The following is a 15,176-nucleotide window of genomic DNA, read 5'->3' on the forward strand; positions in this document are numbered from 1 at the left end:
TTTAAAATGATCTTATAGACCAAGAAGAGCAAAGCATGTGATAAAATAAATAAGACAATACAAAACATTGTAAGTAATTCTGTGAAGGAAGTACATGTGTAGATGCAAAAAGAAATGTATTGTGTTAGGGTGGTACAATTATGGTTGGTTTTATTAAGTATTATTACTATGTCCAAATTGCCTTCATGATGTTGTTTAGTGCCTTTTCTTTTTTTTCTTTTTTTAACGTTTACCTATTTATTTATTCATTTATTTATTTTTATATTTTTTATTGATTTTTACAGAGAGGAAGGGAGAGAGACAGAGAGCTAGAAACATCGATGAGAGAGAAACATCGACCAGCTGCCTCCTGCACACCCCCTATTGGGGATGTGCCCACAACCAACGTACATGCCCCTGACCGGAATCGAACCCGGGACCTTTCAGTCCGCAGACCGACGCTCTACCACTGAGCCAAACCCGTTTCGGCATTTAGTGCCTTTTCAATTAAAGATAAAGAGATACAGAGAAAGACAGACAGACTCCACCACGCAGCACTGAGGAAAGGCCCAGGAGGGCCAGGGCTGGGATGTGAAGCAGGAATGGAGAGCGTCCTACATACCCGGAAGGAGGAGGCCAGGCAGGCCCTGGGGGAAGGGAAGCCCTCTAGGTATGGAGAGGGTTGTAATTAGTCTGATGCTAATTACAGAAGTCTCACTAGCTTATTAATTTTTCAACAGTCTCTGAATGAAGACTGAATTCCTTTATCAAGCCAGCTTGGGTTCAGAGGCACATTTCCTGTGTGGCCACCCTCATTCTTCTCAAAAACCAAGCCTTTTTTTTTTTTTTTTTTTTTTTTTTTTAAGGGCAGCAGAAAAGTAAAATTTAGTAACAGAAACACACCCTGGAGAAATTAAGACTCCTGCCTCAAATGTAGAAATTCAAGACATTTCAGGGAACTGCAGGGGCTTGAATGAGCCAATGAACTGAAATGCCTTCTACACTGGGAAATATAGACAGAAGGGCAGAAATACTTAGCTCAGAATTAAAGGCCCCCTGGTCAGGTCCCACCCCACCTTCCTGATATTATCTCACATTCGGTCCACAGACACCCCATTTGCTCCAGGGGTCGGTCCCCCAAACCCTTTCTTCACCTTCCTACCCCGTGGCTGTTCAAGCCAGTGTGCCCACCTGAACATCCCCCTCTCCCGCAGATGCATGCTCACGTCCGACCCATCCTCACGGCAGGGCTCGGAGGCACATCCTCCTGGAAGCCTGACCCAGCCCCTGCACCCTGATGCCATTTCTCACTCTGGAAATGGACCAGAGTCCCCAGAACCTCCCCAAAGGAGTTACGCACAGTCTGCCTTGCAGTGGCGTGAGCTGTATAACTGCCTTCCTACCACATTAAACCACAAGCAACTTGAGGCAAGGACCCTTTCAGATTCCTGCGTGGAACCTGCCATAATGTCTGGAACATGCACACAGTAGGCCCTCAGTAAACGCTTCGCTGAAAGACAAGGAAAAGAGATGCACTGCATCTTTGCAGGGTCACTCCTACCTCAGTTGCTCCAGTTAAACAGTGCAGAGACGAAGGCATGCTCTCCCATGGTCTCGAGCAGGGAAGGGGCGAACTCTGCTTTTCTGGTCTCCAGCCTTCCTCAGACTCCAGCTTCCTCCCTAGTTGACCGTAGTCTGCTCGGCCCCAGGTAAACACCTTGCCAGTTTCTAAAAACAAACATTATTAGCGTTAAAGCTACATTCCAAAGCTCTCATGGGTATGTACTGAATTATAAGAGAAAGCATGAACATTTGTTTGAGTACCAGGAGCTTTCCTATCTACTGTAAAGAAAAGCACGGGTATTCACTTTTCTTTTTAAGATTTTATTAATTAATTTTTAGACAGAGAGGAAGAGAGAGAGGAAGAGAGAGAGAGAGAGAGAGAGAGAGAGAGAGAGAGAGAGAGAGAGAGAGAGAGAGAAAGAAAGAAACATCCATCAGCTGCTTCTTACACATCCCTCACCAGGAACTGAGCTTTCAACATGGGCAAGTGGCCTAACTGGAAATCAAACCGGCAACCCTTTGGTGCATGGGATGATGCCCAACCGATGAACTACATCAGCCAGGGAATGGGTATTACATTTTACAGATGTGGGAAACTGAGGTTGGAAGAGGTGAAATACTAGAAACTTGCTCAAGATCCAATCAGTGGTGAGCACCGGAGCTGGATTCCAACAGGCTGATTCTAAAACCCACCCTCCTGCATCTTAACAGACATGGACATGAGAACACCCACCCTCACTTCATGGCCCACACCCCCTCCCCTCTCCCCACAGCCTCCCTGCATGCTGCCCAGATGTCTGTTCTAAGGCTCTCCTCTCTCTCTCTCACACCCAAACCAGGGTCCCCACTGGCCACCATGAAGTACCCAGACTCCTGACTTGCCCTGTGTTACAATCTCTTAGGGACTTACTCTGAGCTCAATTAATGGCCAGTTTTGTGTGGTTTGCCTTGCGTGTGACATAAAAGGGCCTTTTGGAGTCTAAGCTCTAACTCAAAGGAGCAATTCTAAGTCCCCAGACAAGTGTGTGCTAGGGAAGGGAGTGGAGAAGGAAAAAAGAAAAAAATCATTTAGAGCCAGAAAAGCATTCCGTTCCCCACATGCACCACCTGGGAAGCTGGCCAGTGCTGGAGATGATTGAAGAAAATGAAGTTTGGAAAAAGAGAAATGGCCTCTCTTCTCCCAGATAAGAGAAAATTCACCAAATTCATTCAGTTGTACCAAGTGGCGCATTTGTTATTTCAACAGAAATGCAAAATCCGATGAAGCATAGATTATTAACAGATTCTCTGCAATAAATATGCATAGCCATGTGCGCTGTATAAATACTTTATACATGTTTATTTTAACAAAGAAAAACTTTGCTTATGAGACAAAACACCAAAGTAATGCATATTAAATTCTAGAGGAATCTACTATAATACATACTCTGTGTTTAGTATCAAAGCTTCATCTGGCCCCGCATTCAACATATGGCTTATAGTGTCAGCTAAAAAACAACCAGACTGGCGGGGGAAATGTCAGAATATCGCAGGGATGCAGGGATACGGTTCTCAGGATCCGTCTGCTCTTAGACTCCGACCGATACCAACAAGTGCACAGGAATCTAACTTCTGAGCTTCTTCTAAGAGGAAGCAACGTCTGGGCAGCCCATGGGGTAGCACCTCGAGGCCTCAGCTGTGCTGTTCCTTTTGCCATGGGTGGGCTTTCCTTACATTACTCACCTGATGAACAATGGCTCCAACTTTACAGTCCAGTTCATGTACCACTAGTTCAGTGAAATCTTTCCTGACAGAAAGGGCAAAACCCACCCTCCCGTGAGCCATTTTTATGGTTGAACTCATCAACTACTATGCTCCCATTAAACAGCCGAGAAAATTAAGGTGCAGAGGAGTGACCAGCCCTGGGTCACCTCTCCTTCTACAAGCCCATGGTACCTCTCTACATTGATACTGGTCCACATCACTGGGTAAACCACTCAATGCTCTTCCTTCGCTTCTATAGGATTAGACCAAAACAAAAAACAAACAAACAAACAAACAAAAAAACCCTTGTGCCCCACACCCAGAAAGCATCCAAAACTGGCAAACTGTCCCTCTACCTAGGCTGGCTGACATTTACAACTAGACTGCCTTAGCGGGTAGATTCCCAAGCAGCCAGAGGAGGAGACCATGATGTAAGTGACCCTAGTATCCCTCTGCTGGGAAAACTGGCAGGTTGCTATCTGCAGTCCTACAGAAGAGCTGTGTTATCACAAACCCCATAATGAATCCCTTCTTATCAAGTAAAACATCATAGAACCTTCTCTGCTATTGATTATCGATGTCCAAGACAGGCAAGACTGCCAGGATATGGTGCCACCATTATGACGTCTCCAATAGCAATTCAACCATTCCCCTTACAGAGCACTTTTCACCTTCAGAGTACTTTTCAAAGATTAGCTAATTAATCCTCATGCCCCTGGGGAAGCCGTAGACATCCTATTCCAGACAAGCCCAGAAGCCAGGCCGACTCAGTGCCCAGCCTTCAGTCTCCAGCCTGTTTGCGCAGACAGGCAGGCACACTCTGAAGCTGCTTCCGCCAAAATATACTCTGCATCAGGAAGCTCACAGAGGACACAGGAGACACTTTTATTTTTCCTTTTATACAGACAGTTATGGACCACCTCCTAGGTGCTGGCAGATTCATAGACACTCTCTCAACTAATTCTAGTAATTCTGTGATGTACGGATCATTACGCTTATTTTACAGATGAGGTGAAATGACTTGAGAGAGGAAATGATTTGGTCAGGTCGAAACAACCAGCAAGTGGCAGAAATGAGATTTAAACCTGTCCCTCAGACTCCAGGACCGACAGAATCTCTAATGACTGCACAGCTGCTGTCACAACCTGACAAACCGTGGCTGAGAAACAGCATTCTTACGGTGTTTGAGGAGGGGGCAAACCCAGATTAAATGGATAGGTTCTGTGTACCATCCAGCTTTCCTCACTTCCCAGGAGGACATGCAGAACTCCGGACTATGAGTACTAAAATCCAGGCATTAAATATAAGAATTATGAATTTTAGCCGAAACCGGTTTGGCTCAATGGATAGAGCATCAGCTTGGGGACTGAAGGGTCCCGGGTTCGATTCCGGTCAAGGGCATGTACCTTGGTTGCGGGCATATCCCCAGTAGGGGGTGTGCAAGAGGCAGCTGATCGATGACTCTCTCTCATCGATGTTTCTAACTCTCTATCTCTCTCCCTTCCTCTCTGTACAAAATCAATAAAATATATTTTTAAAAAAAAAAAAGAATTATGAATTTTAGGTCACCTGGAGTAAAAGAAAATAATAAATCCACACACAGAAGATGTTCATTACTGCACTGCAGATAAATGTCTGCCTCGGGCTGAAGCACACCATCAAATCTAAGGAGATTCAGAGGAAAAAAAAAATGTATAATAGCAAATGGAATCTTTTCCTTAGTGTAAAGAATTACACGTTACTACCATATAATAGATTAACATTCATGTCACTCAAAAAATGTAGGCATGTGTCTCCAGATAAATGATAATTGACAAACAGCTCAAAATAAAGTCAGCAAGCAAAACCTAATTCAAAGGTATATCCATGTGAGAATTAACAGAACTATGGAGCCAAAGAAATGTGCGTGGCAAAAGATCCCAACGACAAGTGGAAAACAGCAGGGGCCAAATGAGTAGTATCGACAATGAATGCCCGGGGAGCTTGAAGGAAACATTTCAAGCTACAATGATCCTGGCAGGCCTGATGGAACAAGTGGCATTTAAGGTGAACTTCTGGATAGAAAAAATGAGAGAGAATCCTAGGAAGATTAGCAATCAGAAATTGAAAGACACAAGGTGGGGCAGGTGGAGAGTGAGAGTCGTGAAATATTTTCCCCAATCAGTGAAATATTTTTAACATACCACCAATGTGTGTGTATTTCTCTATTTATTAAAATATGCATTTGGCCCTAGTCAGTTTAGGTCAGTGACAGAGTGTCGGCCCTTGGACTGAAGGGTCCCGGGTTTGATTCCAGTCAAAGGAATGTACCTCTATTGTAGGCTCAAACTCCAGCCCCAGTCAGGGGTGCATGCAGGAGGCAACCAACTGATGTGTTTTTTGTTTTTTTTTCCATATCAATGTTTCTCTCTGTGTGTCACACCTCTTCCCTCCCACTCTCTCTAAAAATTAATGGGAAAATATCCTCAGGTGAGGATTAACCAAAAAAAAGTATGCACTTGTATTGCATACATTTATAAATTATAAATGTACTCTTACTCAAAAATATACAGTGTAAAGCATAGTCAAATATAGAAACTTTAAGAGAATTAGATTTAAAAAAAGAAACACACATAAAAGAAAGTCAATTTTATCTTCCCACACCCTGGCAATTGCTTTTGCATGCTCGTTTTAGGGACCTCTGCTAGACAGACAGACTTCTGAGCAGGGATGGGGCCTGATGAAAGGAATGCTTGGGGATGGTACATCTGGCAAAGGACCAGAGAGCTCAAGGATTAATAATACTCATACTAACACTTCCAAGGCACCTACTATGTGCCAGGCACTATTCTAAGCATTCTCTGTTTAGTATCCAGTTTATTTCTCCCAGCAATCCCATGAGACAGACATACTTACCTGCCCCATTTACTGACAGGGAACAGGGCACTTACCTTGTTCCCAGTGGTAGTAAAAGGGAAGGCAACAGGAGGAAAGGGGAGGGGTCAAAAAGAGCAGTGTATAACATAACGTTATTGGCGCCTTTGGAAATTTTGGTCTGCCCATGTCCTAAAATAAAACATCTACTTTAATATCAAGGACCACTCACTTAGTTGACAATTTAAATAAAAATTGGGACTGGACTGCATATTCTTTTTTTTTTTTTTTTTTTTTTTTTTTTTAGTAAAATTTCCCTAGTTCCCAAAGTCACCTCATGAGCAATATCACATAATAAAAAGTTTAAAATTTTTTTTAAAAAAACTAAAATTTCCAATCGTGGGCTGCCCGGTTAAAAAGGAGAGAAGAGGCAGCAGCCTGCAAAGAGAGAGTGAACAAAAAGGTAAGGAACAGGGGAGAATTTATTTATTGACAGCTGACTGACTCTAACACTCTGCTTCTGGCTCTGCCATTAAGTTGTATAATTTAATCAACCTTCATGATGGGTGTGACTAGGAAAAGAAACAGATCACAGAAGTTAAATGACTTGCTCAAGATCACAAAGCTAGTAAGTGGCAACGCTGCAATAGTAATGATAATACTAATACGGCTGTTCCATTTTCACCACTGACCTTAGTAGCTGTCAAATCAGAGCACCAGTGACAGAAGTCAAGACGGACTGCACCCTGAAGAGCTCCCGGGCAGCTGTAGGGCTATCTACACCACACTTGGTCAGGGCTTCCCAGAAAAAAATGGATGCTTTCTGCTCCCAAACCAGCGAGCAGCTCAGGAAGCCCCAGTCCTAGTTTGTTCATCAACCCCCTTGCCTTCCACACAGTACCTCCCTCCAAATACCTATGTTCTTCAATGCTGGGGGGTTCCCCTTTGTCAAGGGCACATTCACTTCTTCCCTCTCGGCCTTAGGGTCATGCTGTGCCCCAGCTTGAGATGTAATGCTGGTGGGCTTGCTTGTTTCACCTACAGCGCCTGACTAAGACGCCACTGCCTCCCTAACGCATCCCATCATCCCTTTGTCAGAATAAACCAAGCCTGCCGTTAGAAGCCATTGGCATGGTGCTTGTATCTCTGTTCCGACAACTATCTATGCCACTAAATATAAGATTATTTGACATGTCTTATGTTGCCCTCTATATTCAGAAAGGTTCTCCAGAGAAACAGAACCAATGGGATAGAGAGAGAGGTTTTTAAGGAACTGACTGATGAGATTATGGGAGCTGGCAAGTTGAAAATCTGCAGAGCCAATGTCTCAGTCCAAAGGCTCTCCTTCAGGAAGAGCTGATGTTCCACTTGGGAAGCAAGTGAGCTCTCCCTTACTCAGGGAAGGGTCAGCCGTCTGCCATATCCAGGCCTTCCGTTGATGGGGTAAGGCCCACCACACTAGGGAGGGCAATCTGCTTTACTCAGTCCACCATGTAAATGTTAATCTCGTCCAAAAACACCCTCACAAAAATACTCAAAATATTGTTTACCAAGTATGTGGGCACCTGTGGCCCAGTCAAGTTGACACGTAAAACCAACCATCACATCCACTAAGGAGTGAAGGACAGTGAACCTTTCTCTCTGTGTCCTCACAGCATGTAGTACCGGGCCTGACGCAGAGCAGATGCTCAGTGTTTGCTGAAAGGAGAAGGAGCTATGGGCATCACTCTTACCATGCCACCAAGGGCAACAGACACCATCCCACCCAACTCCCCGAAGAGAAAATAAAACCGAGAACAATAAATAACTTTTCCAAGTCACACAGACTACTCAAAGCAAAGCCGAGCATTCACAATTTGAAACAAATCGTTCCTGAGCGCATCCTCACTGCCAGGTGCTGTCCCATGTGCTAGGGGCCACAACACTGAACAAACATCAAAACTCCCTTCACAGAACTTACATTCTGGTGCAGGAAAGACAGACAATGGACACACACACACACACACACACACACACACACACACACACACACAAAACATGATAGATCCTCTGGCATATGAGTTGGGTGGTAGAGAGGAATGTAAAGTAGGGAAAGGAGATAGGTAGAGCTGGGGAGGGAGGCGCAAGCCCGGGACCTGCACGCAGCTCCCCACTCCCTGTCTGGAGCTTTTCTCTATAGCAATGTTTCCCAAACTTTTGACATATGTGTACCCCTTCTATAATTTTCGTAACGCTGAGTACCCCTCGTACTCATGAGAACGTAGAATTAGGTGCAGCTAAGCACGGTGCAGTGCATACCCCCACCAAACTCCGGTGCAACGCGTACCCCCACCAAACTCTTCCCGTACCCCTGGGGGTATGCGTACCACACTTTGGGAAACACTGCTCTATAGCATCCAATCTTTCTGAAAGGAAGGATCTTACATTTAAGAGACCTCAGCCAATGCTAATTACCTCTCAGGGCTGTGATGAGAAGGGAGACAATACACATGAATGCACTTCGTAAACTCTAAATGGAGGTGCTGGTAATACACGATGACTATCACTCTTTCCCTAAAGTCAGTTTACAAAGAACCATCATGCGAGGCTGGAACAGGATTCCCTGTCCCGAGGGGCCTGCCCTGGCTGAGTGCAGGGCTTCCTGCCCCTCCAAGGGCCCGGCAGCACATCAGCTGCCACTCACACCCAGCAGCCACTTGACACCAGAGAAAACTTCCTGATTGAGGCCAGTGCCTCTGCAGATGTTTCCCAAGTCATCTCGCATTCAAACGCCAAAGCTGCTTCGCATACTTTTAAATTCTTATTAATGACACTTTAAAATGCAGATTGCTGCCTAATCTTAGCTGCGTAATTAAAAAATATATAATCTTGCTTTCGCAAGAAAGGAAACTGTACCCCAGGGCTTCTGCAGCGAAGAATCACACCCTGCAGAAAAGCTAGTAGGAGGGGAGGCAGTGGGGAGAGTGGAAGCCAAGAAGTGAGGCTAATTCCTTAAGTTTAGAGAAAATGAAAATGAGGCTGAAGGAGGGAAATGATTTACCTAAGGACACACAGGTATTTTGGCAAAGCCAGAACCAGAATCCCCGTTTCCTGCTTCCCAGTAGACTCTGCCTTCTGGGAGAGGAGAGGAGGAAGACAGACTGTAAGTTCTCAGAGGGTAGGAATCTTACCTATGTGACTCTCCTTATGCAATGAGCACTGTTCACCTGGAGAAACAGCCATAGGTTTCCGGTGTTCAGGGGGAGTATGGGAAAGGGGTTCAACATTCTTTACGTTCAACTTATTGTAGATTCACAGACTGTCACAGAAAGAAGGGACTTCATGGCACCCTACCCCAACCACCTGCTTCTAGAAGGAAAAAGTGAGGCCCAGTGAGGAAAGTGACCGATGTGTCCAAGGTCACATAGAGAGTTAGAGGGAAAGCAAGAATAGATCCCAGGCTGCCCTGCCTTCTGGTACATCCTGTCCACAGCGTCTCAGGAAAATACCCCCAACTTCCCAGGGTTCTCCTCTCCCTACCTAGAACTGCCGTCCCTGACCCGGACTTCAGTTACTGCCCATTGCCAACGATCATCAGCAGTTTCCATCTCTGTGAAGTTACAAAACGATTTAAAAAAAAAAAAAAAAAAAAAAAAAAAAAAAAGGCCAAGCACTGCACCCAGCTGTTGGTGAGGCCGAGTTTTCCACTGATGACGATGACTCACAGCGCCAGAGCTGGAGGCAGAAGCTGGGAGTGAGACTTAGCAAGGGAAAGCCGCAGTTCACAAGCTCGCCTGGGCCTGTAGAGAGGAATGCTTGCATTCCTTCAGTAAAACCCTAGGGCCTGTCTGTGGGAGCACAGCGCCCCCTGCAGACCACCATGAGGCCCCGCAGCAGCAGGACCAGAGACAAACCATCAACTGGGGCAAGCCATCCTGCAAAGCCCACCAAGATATCAAAGCTGTTATGGTAGCAAGCCAGGAGATCCCACAACCCCTCAGAAATATTATTTGCATCCTCAGCTTACAAAGAGAAAAATGGGTTTTGGTGTATGGGAGACCCAGATTAAGAACGTCAAGCTGGGGAGACAAAGGCTGGCCCCAACCTTTTGGGGCAAATAATTCACCCAAGGGCAGGAGCAAGGAGGGGAGGGAGCCTATCCTGAGATGTCAGTTCACGGTCAACTGTTTGATAATGTTTTTGGACAGGACTTTGGATGGTGCCTCTCAAATTTCTTCTAGCCCCACCCTTGGGAACTCTCCCAGGGTCCTCCGGAGACATGGGTATAAGAGACCTAGTGGAGACCTACTCGTGAGTAGGGGATCTGCTTCCCACCCCCAAACGTCAGGACACTTCAAGGGAGAGAACTGAGCAGCAGGGCAAGGTCAGAAGAGACCATGGAAGTGACGATGTCCACTCCGCTGTCAATGGCTTGGGATTTGCCACTTGTTTCAAGCAGAACCACTAAGAAGAACCAGAGTGACCAAGCACCCACCAGGTAAAGAAAGATAATCCGGAGACAGGAGCCCCGGTAACTTCCATCAGGGGAGGGGGACACTTGGGATCAGAGTCCATTGTCAAAGCTGGTGGGCGGTGTGACAAGCACTAAACTTATATTCAAGTTGTTCACCTGAAGGTGCAGGCCCTTGCGGTATGAGGGGCCACCAGTCCAGATCCATCGTGGGACAGACTGTTTCCTTCCACATCTGCTAATTTCCCTCCCACGGAGCTCTCTGCTCCCATCTGTCCCTCCGGCCCCAGAGGAAGCGCCTTGTATCAGCACCCTCCTCCTGTACACGTGTAACATGGCTTGAGACTCCCTCTCAGGGCCTTCCCCTTCAGTCACACCAGACACAGTAAGGGCCAAAGCCACAGAGTCTTCCTTGGAGAGGCTGCCTCCTCCGTGGCCAAGGACTGGGAAAGGCATCTGTTACACGGGATTTTTCATTTCATAGGATCAGCTCCAACCAAATCAGCAGAGCACTGTTACTATGGACCATCTGTCAGGACCCGGAAACAGCTCTGTTACATAAAGGGGCTGGTGTAATGAAATTTATTAAGCTGGATTCTTCCTCTAGACTAGGGGTGTCGAACTCAATCAGAGAAGGGGCCAAAATCTAAAATCCAGCCTAAATCGCGGGCCGAATGGTTTACTGAACAGTCATAAACTGACAATGTCATAAACTGACAGCGGAGTGCAGTGATGACAGCGTGGTGCGGGCCACATTGCAAGGCCTGGCGGGCTGGATTTGGCCCGCGGGCCTTGTGTTTGACACATGTGCTCTAGACGAAGCCCTTGAAGTCTTTCTTAGGAGGGGCTGTGCAGGGCCATGGAGGGGCCCAGGGAAAGGGGCCCATGGGGCCCGAATCCTGGCTCTACATCCGTTAGTTGTGGGGCCATCTCCCTGAGCTTCTGTTTTCTCAAATTTCAAATAAGGATGAAATCATCCTTCCCAGCATAATTCCATAACTTAGGATTTTTTATTTTTTTTTTTACCAAAATGGCAAAAAAAAAAAAAAAAAGTAGGCTTATGCCGATATTAGTTTTGTAATAAAAAGAGCAGTGCCTTCATCTGTGTGGGCTTAAAAGGGAGAAGCGGTGAATTGAGCCACGGATGCTGAGGCTGGCTGGAGGAAGTGAACAGAGGAGAACCCGAAGATCGAAACCTCTGTCAGCGCAGGAGAAAAGGCCAAGCAAACCTCCAACGATCTCACTGGGAAGCAGTGATGTTAGTGAGCCCCTGCCCGCACACCCTTTCCTAAGCGGGACCTTCCTGGAGCCTCACAACACCCTCGAAGCTGACAAGGTGACGCTGGCGGCCTCCATTTCCCACTGGGCAAAGTAAGGCTAAGACCTGCCCAAGGAGGGCCCACGGCTCTTCACATGGGAAATGGGAGTGAGCCTTCCTCGGCAAACTGTGTAAGGATGAAGCGGATGACTTTTTTAAGCCCTGCCGCCATGCCTGGCACAGAGCACATTCTTGATAAATGCGAGTAACCCTTCCCCTACTCACTTCGGTCTCCTCAGGGTGGGTGGGGGCAGCCCCACAGTGGCTCATCTTCAGGCTCTTAGAAAATGCTCAAGCTGGAAGGAACATGGCAGCTCCCTGCATGGCCATCCCTGTGGCCCCAGACACCTTCCCAGGAGGCAGACCCATGCGTCAGATAACTCCAGTCCCTACTGATCACATGGATTCTAATAATCACCCCAGCCTATAGGGGGTAGGGCTCCCCTAAGAATCCAGAATACCTCAAAGTCAGCCAGAGATAAGAAATGAGGCAAGCCCTAACTGGTTTGGCTGAGTGCATAGAGTGTCAGCCTGCAGACTGAAGGGTCCCAGGTTCGATTCCGGTCAAGGGCATTACCTTGGTTGCAGCCACATCCCCAGTAAGGGGTGTGCAGGAAGCGGCTGATCGATGTTTCTCTATCATCGATGTTTCTAATTCTCTATCCCTCTCCCTTCCTCTCTATAAAAAAAAATCAATAAAATATTTTTAAAATTAAAAATAAAAAAGAAATGAGGCAAAAAAAAACAAGCATGAGGCCTCAACAGGAGCCACTCCTCCACTACTCCTGTGTATCACCCACCCTCCCACACCTCTGCTTCACTGCCCCTTCCATTGCTCACAGAATAAAGCCTGAATGAGGGCCCGTGCCTATGATACTCAAATGTTTCCAGTCCCTTCTCCTTCTGTCTGGTCCCATGTTGAGCAAAGTGCAACCAGGAGTGCTTGGTCGGCTCCGTGTGGCTCAGTGGTTGAGCATCGACCTATGAACTAAAAGGTCACAGTTCAGTTCCTGGGTTGTGAGCTCAATCCCCAGTGTGTGGTGTGCATTGGGCAGCTGATCAATGATTCTCTCTCATCACTGCTGTTTCTATCTCTCTCTCCCTTCCTCTATGAAATCAATAAATATATATATATTTTTTAAAGTTGCCAAGGTGTACTTCCCACTTCTATGCCTTTGTCTTCAGTTTTTCCTTCTGCCTCGGAGGTCCTCCCCTCACCCCTGCCTATGCAATAAATGCTTATTAAATAATAATGTGAAGGAAGGAAGGTATAATTGAGTGAATGGTGTAATATATCCCTGTGAGGCAGACAAGTTAAGGATTATGATTCTCATTTAACAGATGAGGATATTCAGGCCCAGAGAGGCTAAATGACTTGCCCAAGATCACACAGCCAACAAGCAGCCATATTCGAATTTGAACCTGGCTCTTCAGGACTACTTTGGCCACGCCAGGCTTCCTCCTAAGGTAAAAAGTCACTCTCACATTAAGAAAAAGCTGGTCCAAGATTCCTCAAAATGGGCCACTTTCACCTTGGCACACACCCGAGAGCACTGTAAGGCGCTGGCTGGCACTCTGACTACGGGGCGTTCCCGTGAGACAGGCAGGGCCCCTGAGAAAGGGCAAGCACAGTGTCCTCTGTCAGGAACCTAAAATGACGGTGAAATTGCAGGCTGGTCACTCAGAGGGTTCCTGGACCAAATCAACCTGTCCAGGAAAGAGGAAGAGGACTCCTTGAATGGAGGTGCCAGGGACCTCCGAGCCCTTCCCAGACTATCGGGTGAGCTCGCAGCAGCATCCTGCTGCCCCCACCCACTGTGGGCAGACAGGGAGGCTGAAGATCCACAGCAAGGCCCTGCAGACATGCAGGGGCAAAGCTGGCCCCAAGCCCTGGGGCACCAGCCTCGCTGTCAGCCTCAGCGTACTGAGGCTCTCGGCCTGGGCTTCTCTGAGACAGCGGGAAGAGGGCAGGCCCGCAGCTGGGTCTCCTAAGCACAGCCACTGAAAACGCACAGCTTCCACATGGAAAGTGAAAGCCACCCCATGGAACTAGCCCCCACTGAGCCTCTCCTCTGCGCCAGGGGAGAGCCAGGGATGCACACAACAGACCAAGTTCCTCATCCGAGGGGCTCGAGTTTGGTGAGAAGAGAGTCACAAGTAAGCAAGAACGGCACCGTGGTTTCGGGCAGTGAGAACTGATCTCATGAAAAATAAAGCAGGTGGGGGTAGACTGTGGCTGGGACAGACTGGTGGTGGCTATTTGCAATAGGGTGGCATTTGGGCAGAAAGCCCTGGGGGTGTGGCAATAGCTGGTGGCGATTCGAAGTGAGCCCTGCTGGCAGAGGGGTCCACCAGAGGAAAGGCCTCTTCTCAGACACAACCTGACCTTGCAGGGTGGAGGAGTATGTAATTGGCAGCACCTGGCAGAGCACCTAGTCATGGCAAGTTCTTGGCAAAGACTAGTTCCCTGCCCTCCTGTGACCCTCTTGGAGATAGATAGATAGATAGATAGATAGATAGATAGATAGATAGATAGATAGATAGATAGATATAAGGAATTTATATACGTTCAACAAATTGTGCTAACTCATGTCTTATTGCAGGGTGCCACTGACAAGGCCCTGGGCCTGCCCATGTGTTGGGTGTAAAAGCTGTGAGATGACCCTTGGCAAAGGTTCTGGCATAGCACAGCCTGATAGGAGGGCCTTAGCCTAGAGGAGAACGGGGCAATCAGGAGAGCAGATAAGGCAATGGACACTGCCCGCACTGCAGGTGGGAGGTGGACATCATTAGGACCAGATGCTTGGGACACCTGGGTCAAGGCAGAGAGTTAACTCTTGTCTCCTTCCCTTCTTACTTCTGTCACTGGCCCAGGGCCCAGGCCCTTGTCTCCTGACTCACCCGAAGGGCAGGCAGCTAGAGGCCAAACCGATTGCAGTTCTGATCACAAGCAAGGAGATAACTGGGTATTATTACCTTATGGTGAGACCTTAGGTAGCCCCCTTCCCTGTCTGGGCCTGAGTTCTCCCACCCATAAAAGGAGAAAAGGGCCTGGGTGACCTCTGGGGTCCTTGCAGCTCTGACCTTGCTAATTCTGACTCCGGAAGCTGGCCCAACCCCCGCAAGGCTGTCTGCCTGCCCACTGCTGCCATCTGGTGGACCTCCAGGGTCAACTGCACTTGGCTTTAACAGGCCCCTGACCAGCCCCCTTATTCAAATGCAACTATTTCTAAGAGTGAATCCTGCTTCTGCTTCAGCTTGACACACACT

At 47.4% G+C, this 15,176-nt stretch overlaps 1 protein-coding gene across 1 annotated transcript in view; it reads right to left on the reverse strand.

The window, feature by feature from the left end:
- The window catches only part of SERGEF (secretion regulating guanine nucleotide exchange factor), a 184,341-nt gene that overhangs the window by 136,991 nt on the left and 32,174 nt on the right, over positions 1–15,176 (reverse strand). The window contains 1 exon segment of the mRNA XM_084895505.1: positions 1,541–1,707. Within this exon segment, the coding sequence (XP_084751631.1) occupies positions 1,541–1,707 (167 nt within the window).

The sequence above is a fragment of the Pipistrellus hanaki genome, assembly GCF_964339955.1.
Source record: "Pipistrellus hanaki genome assembly, chromosome: 9".
NCBI classification, from domain to species: domain Eukaryota; kingdom Metazoa; phylum Chordata; class Mammalia; order Chiroptera; family Vespertilionidae; genus Pipistrellus; species Pipistrellus hanaki.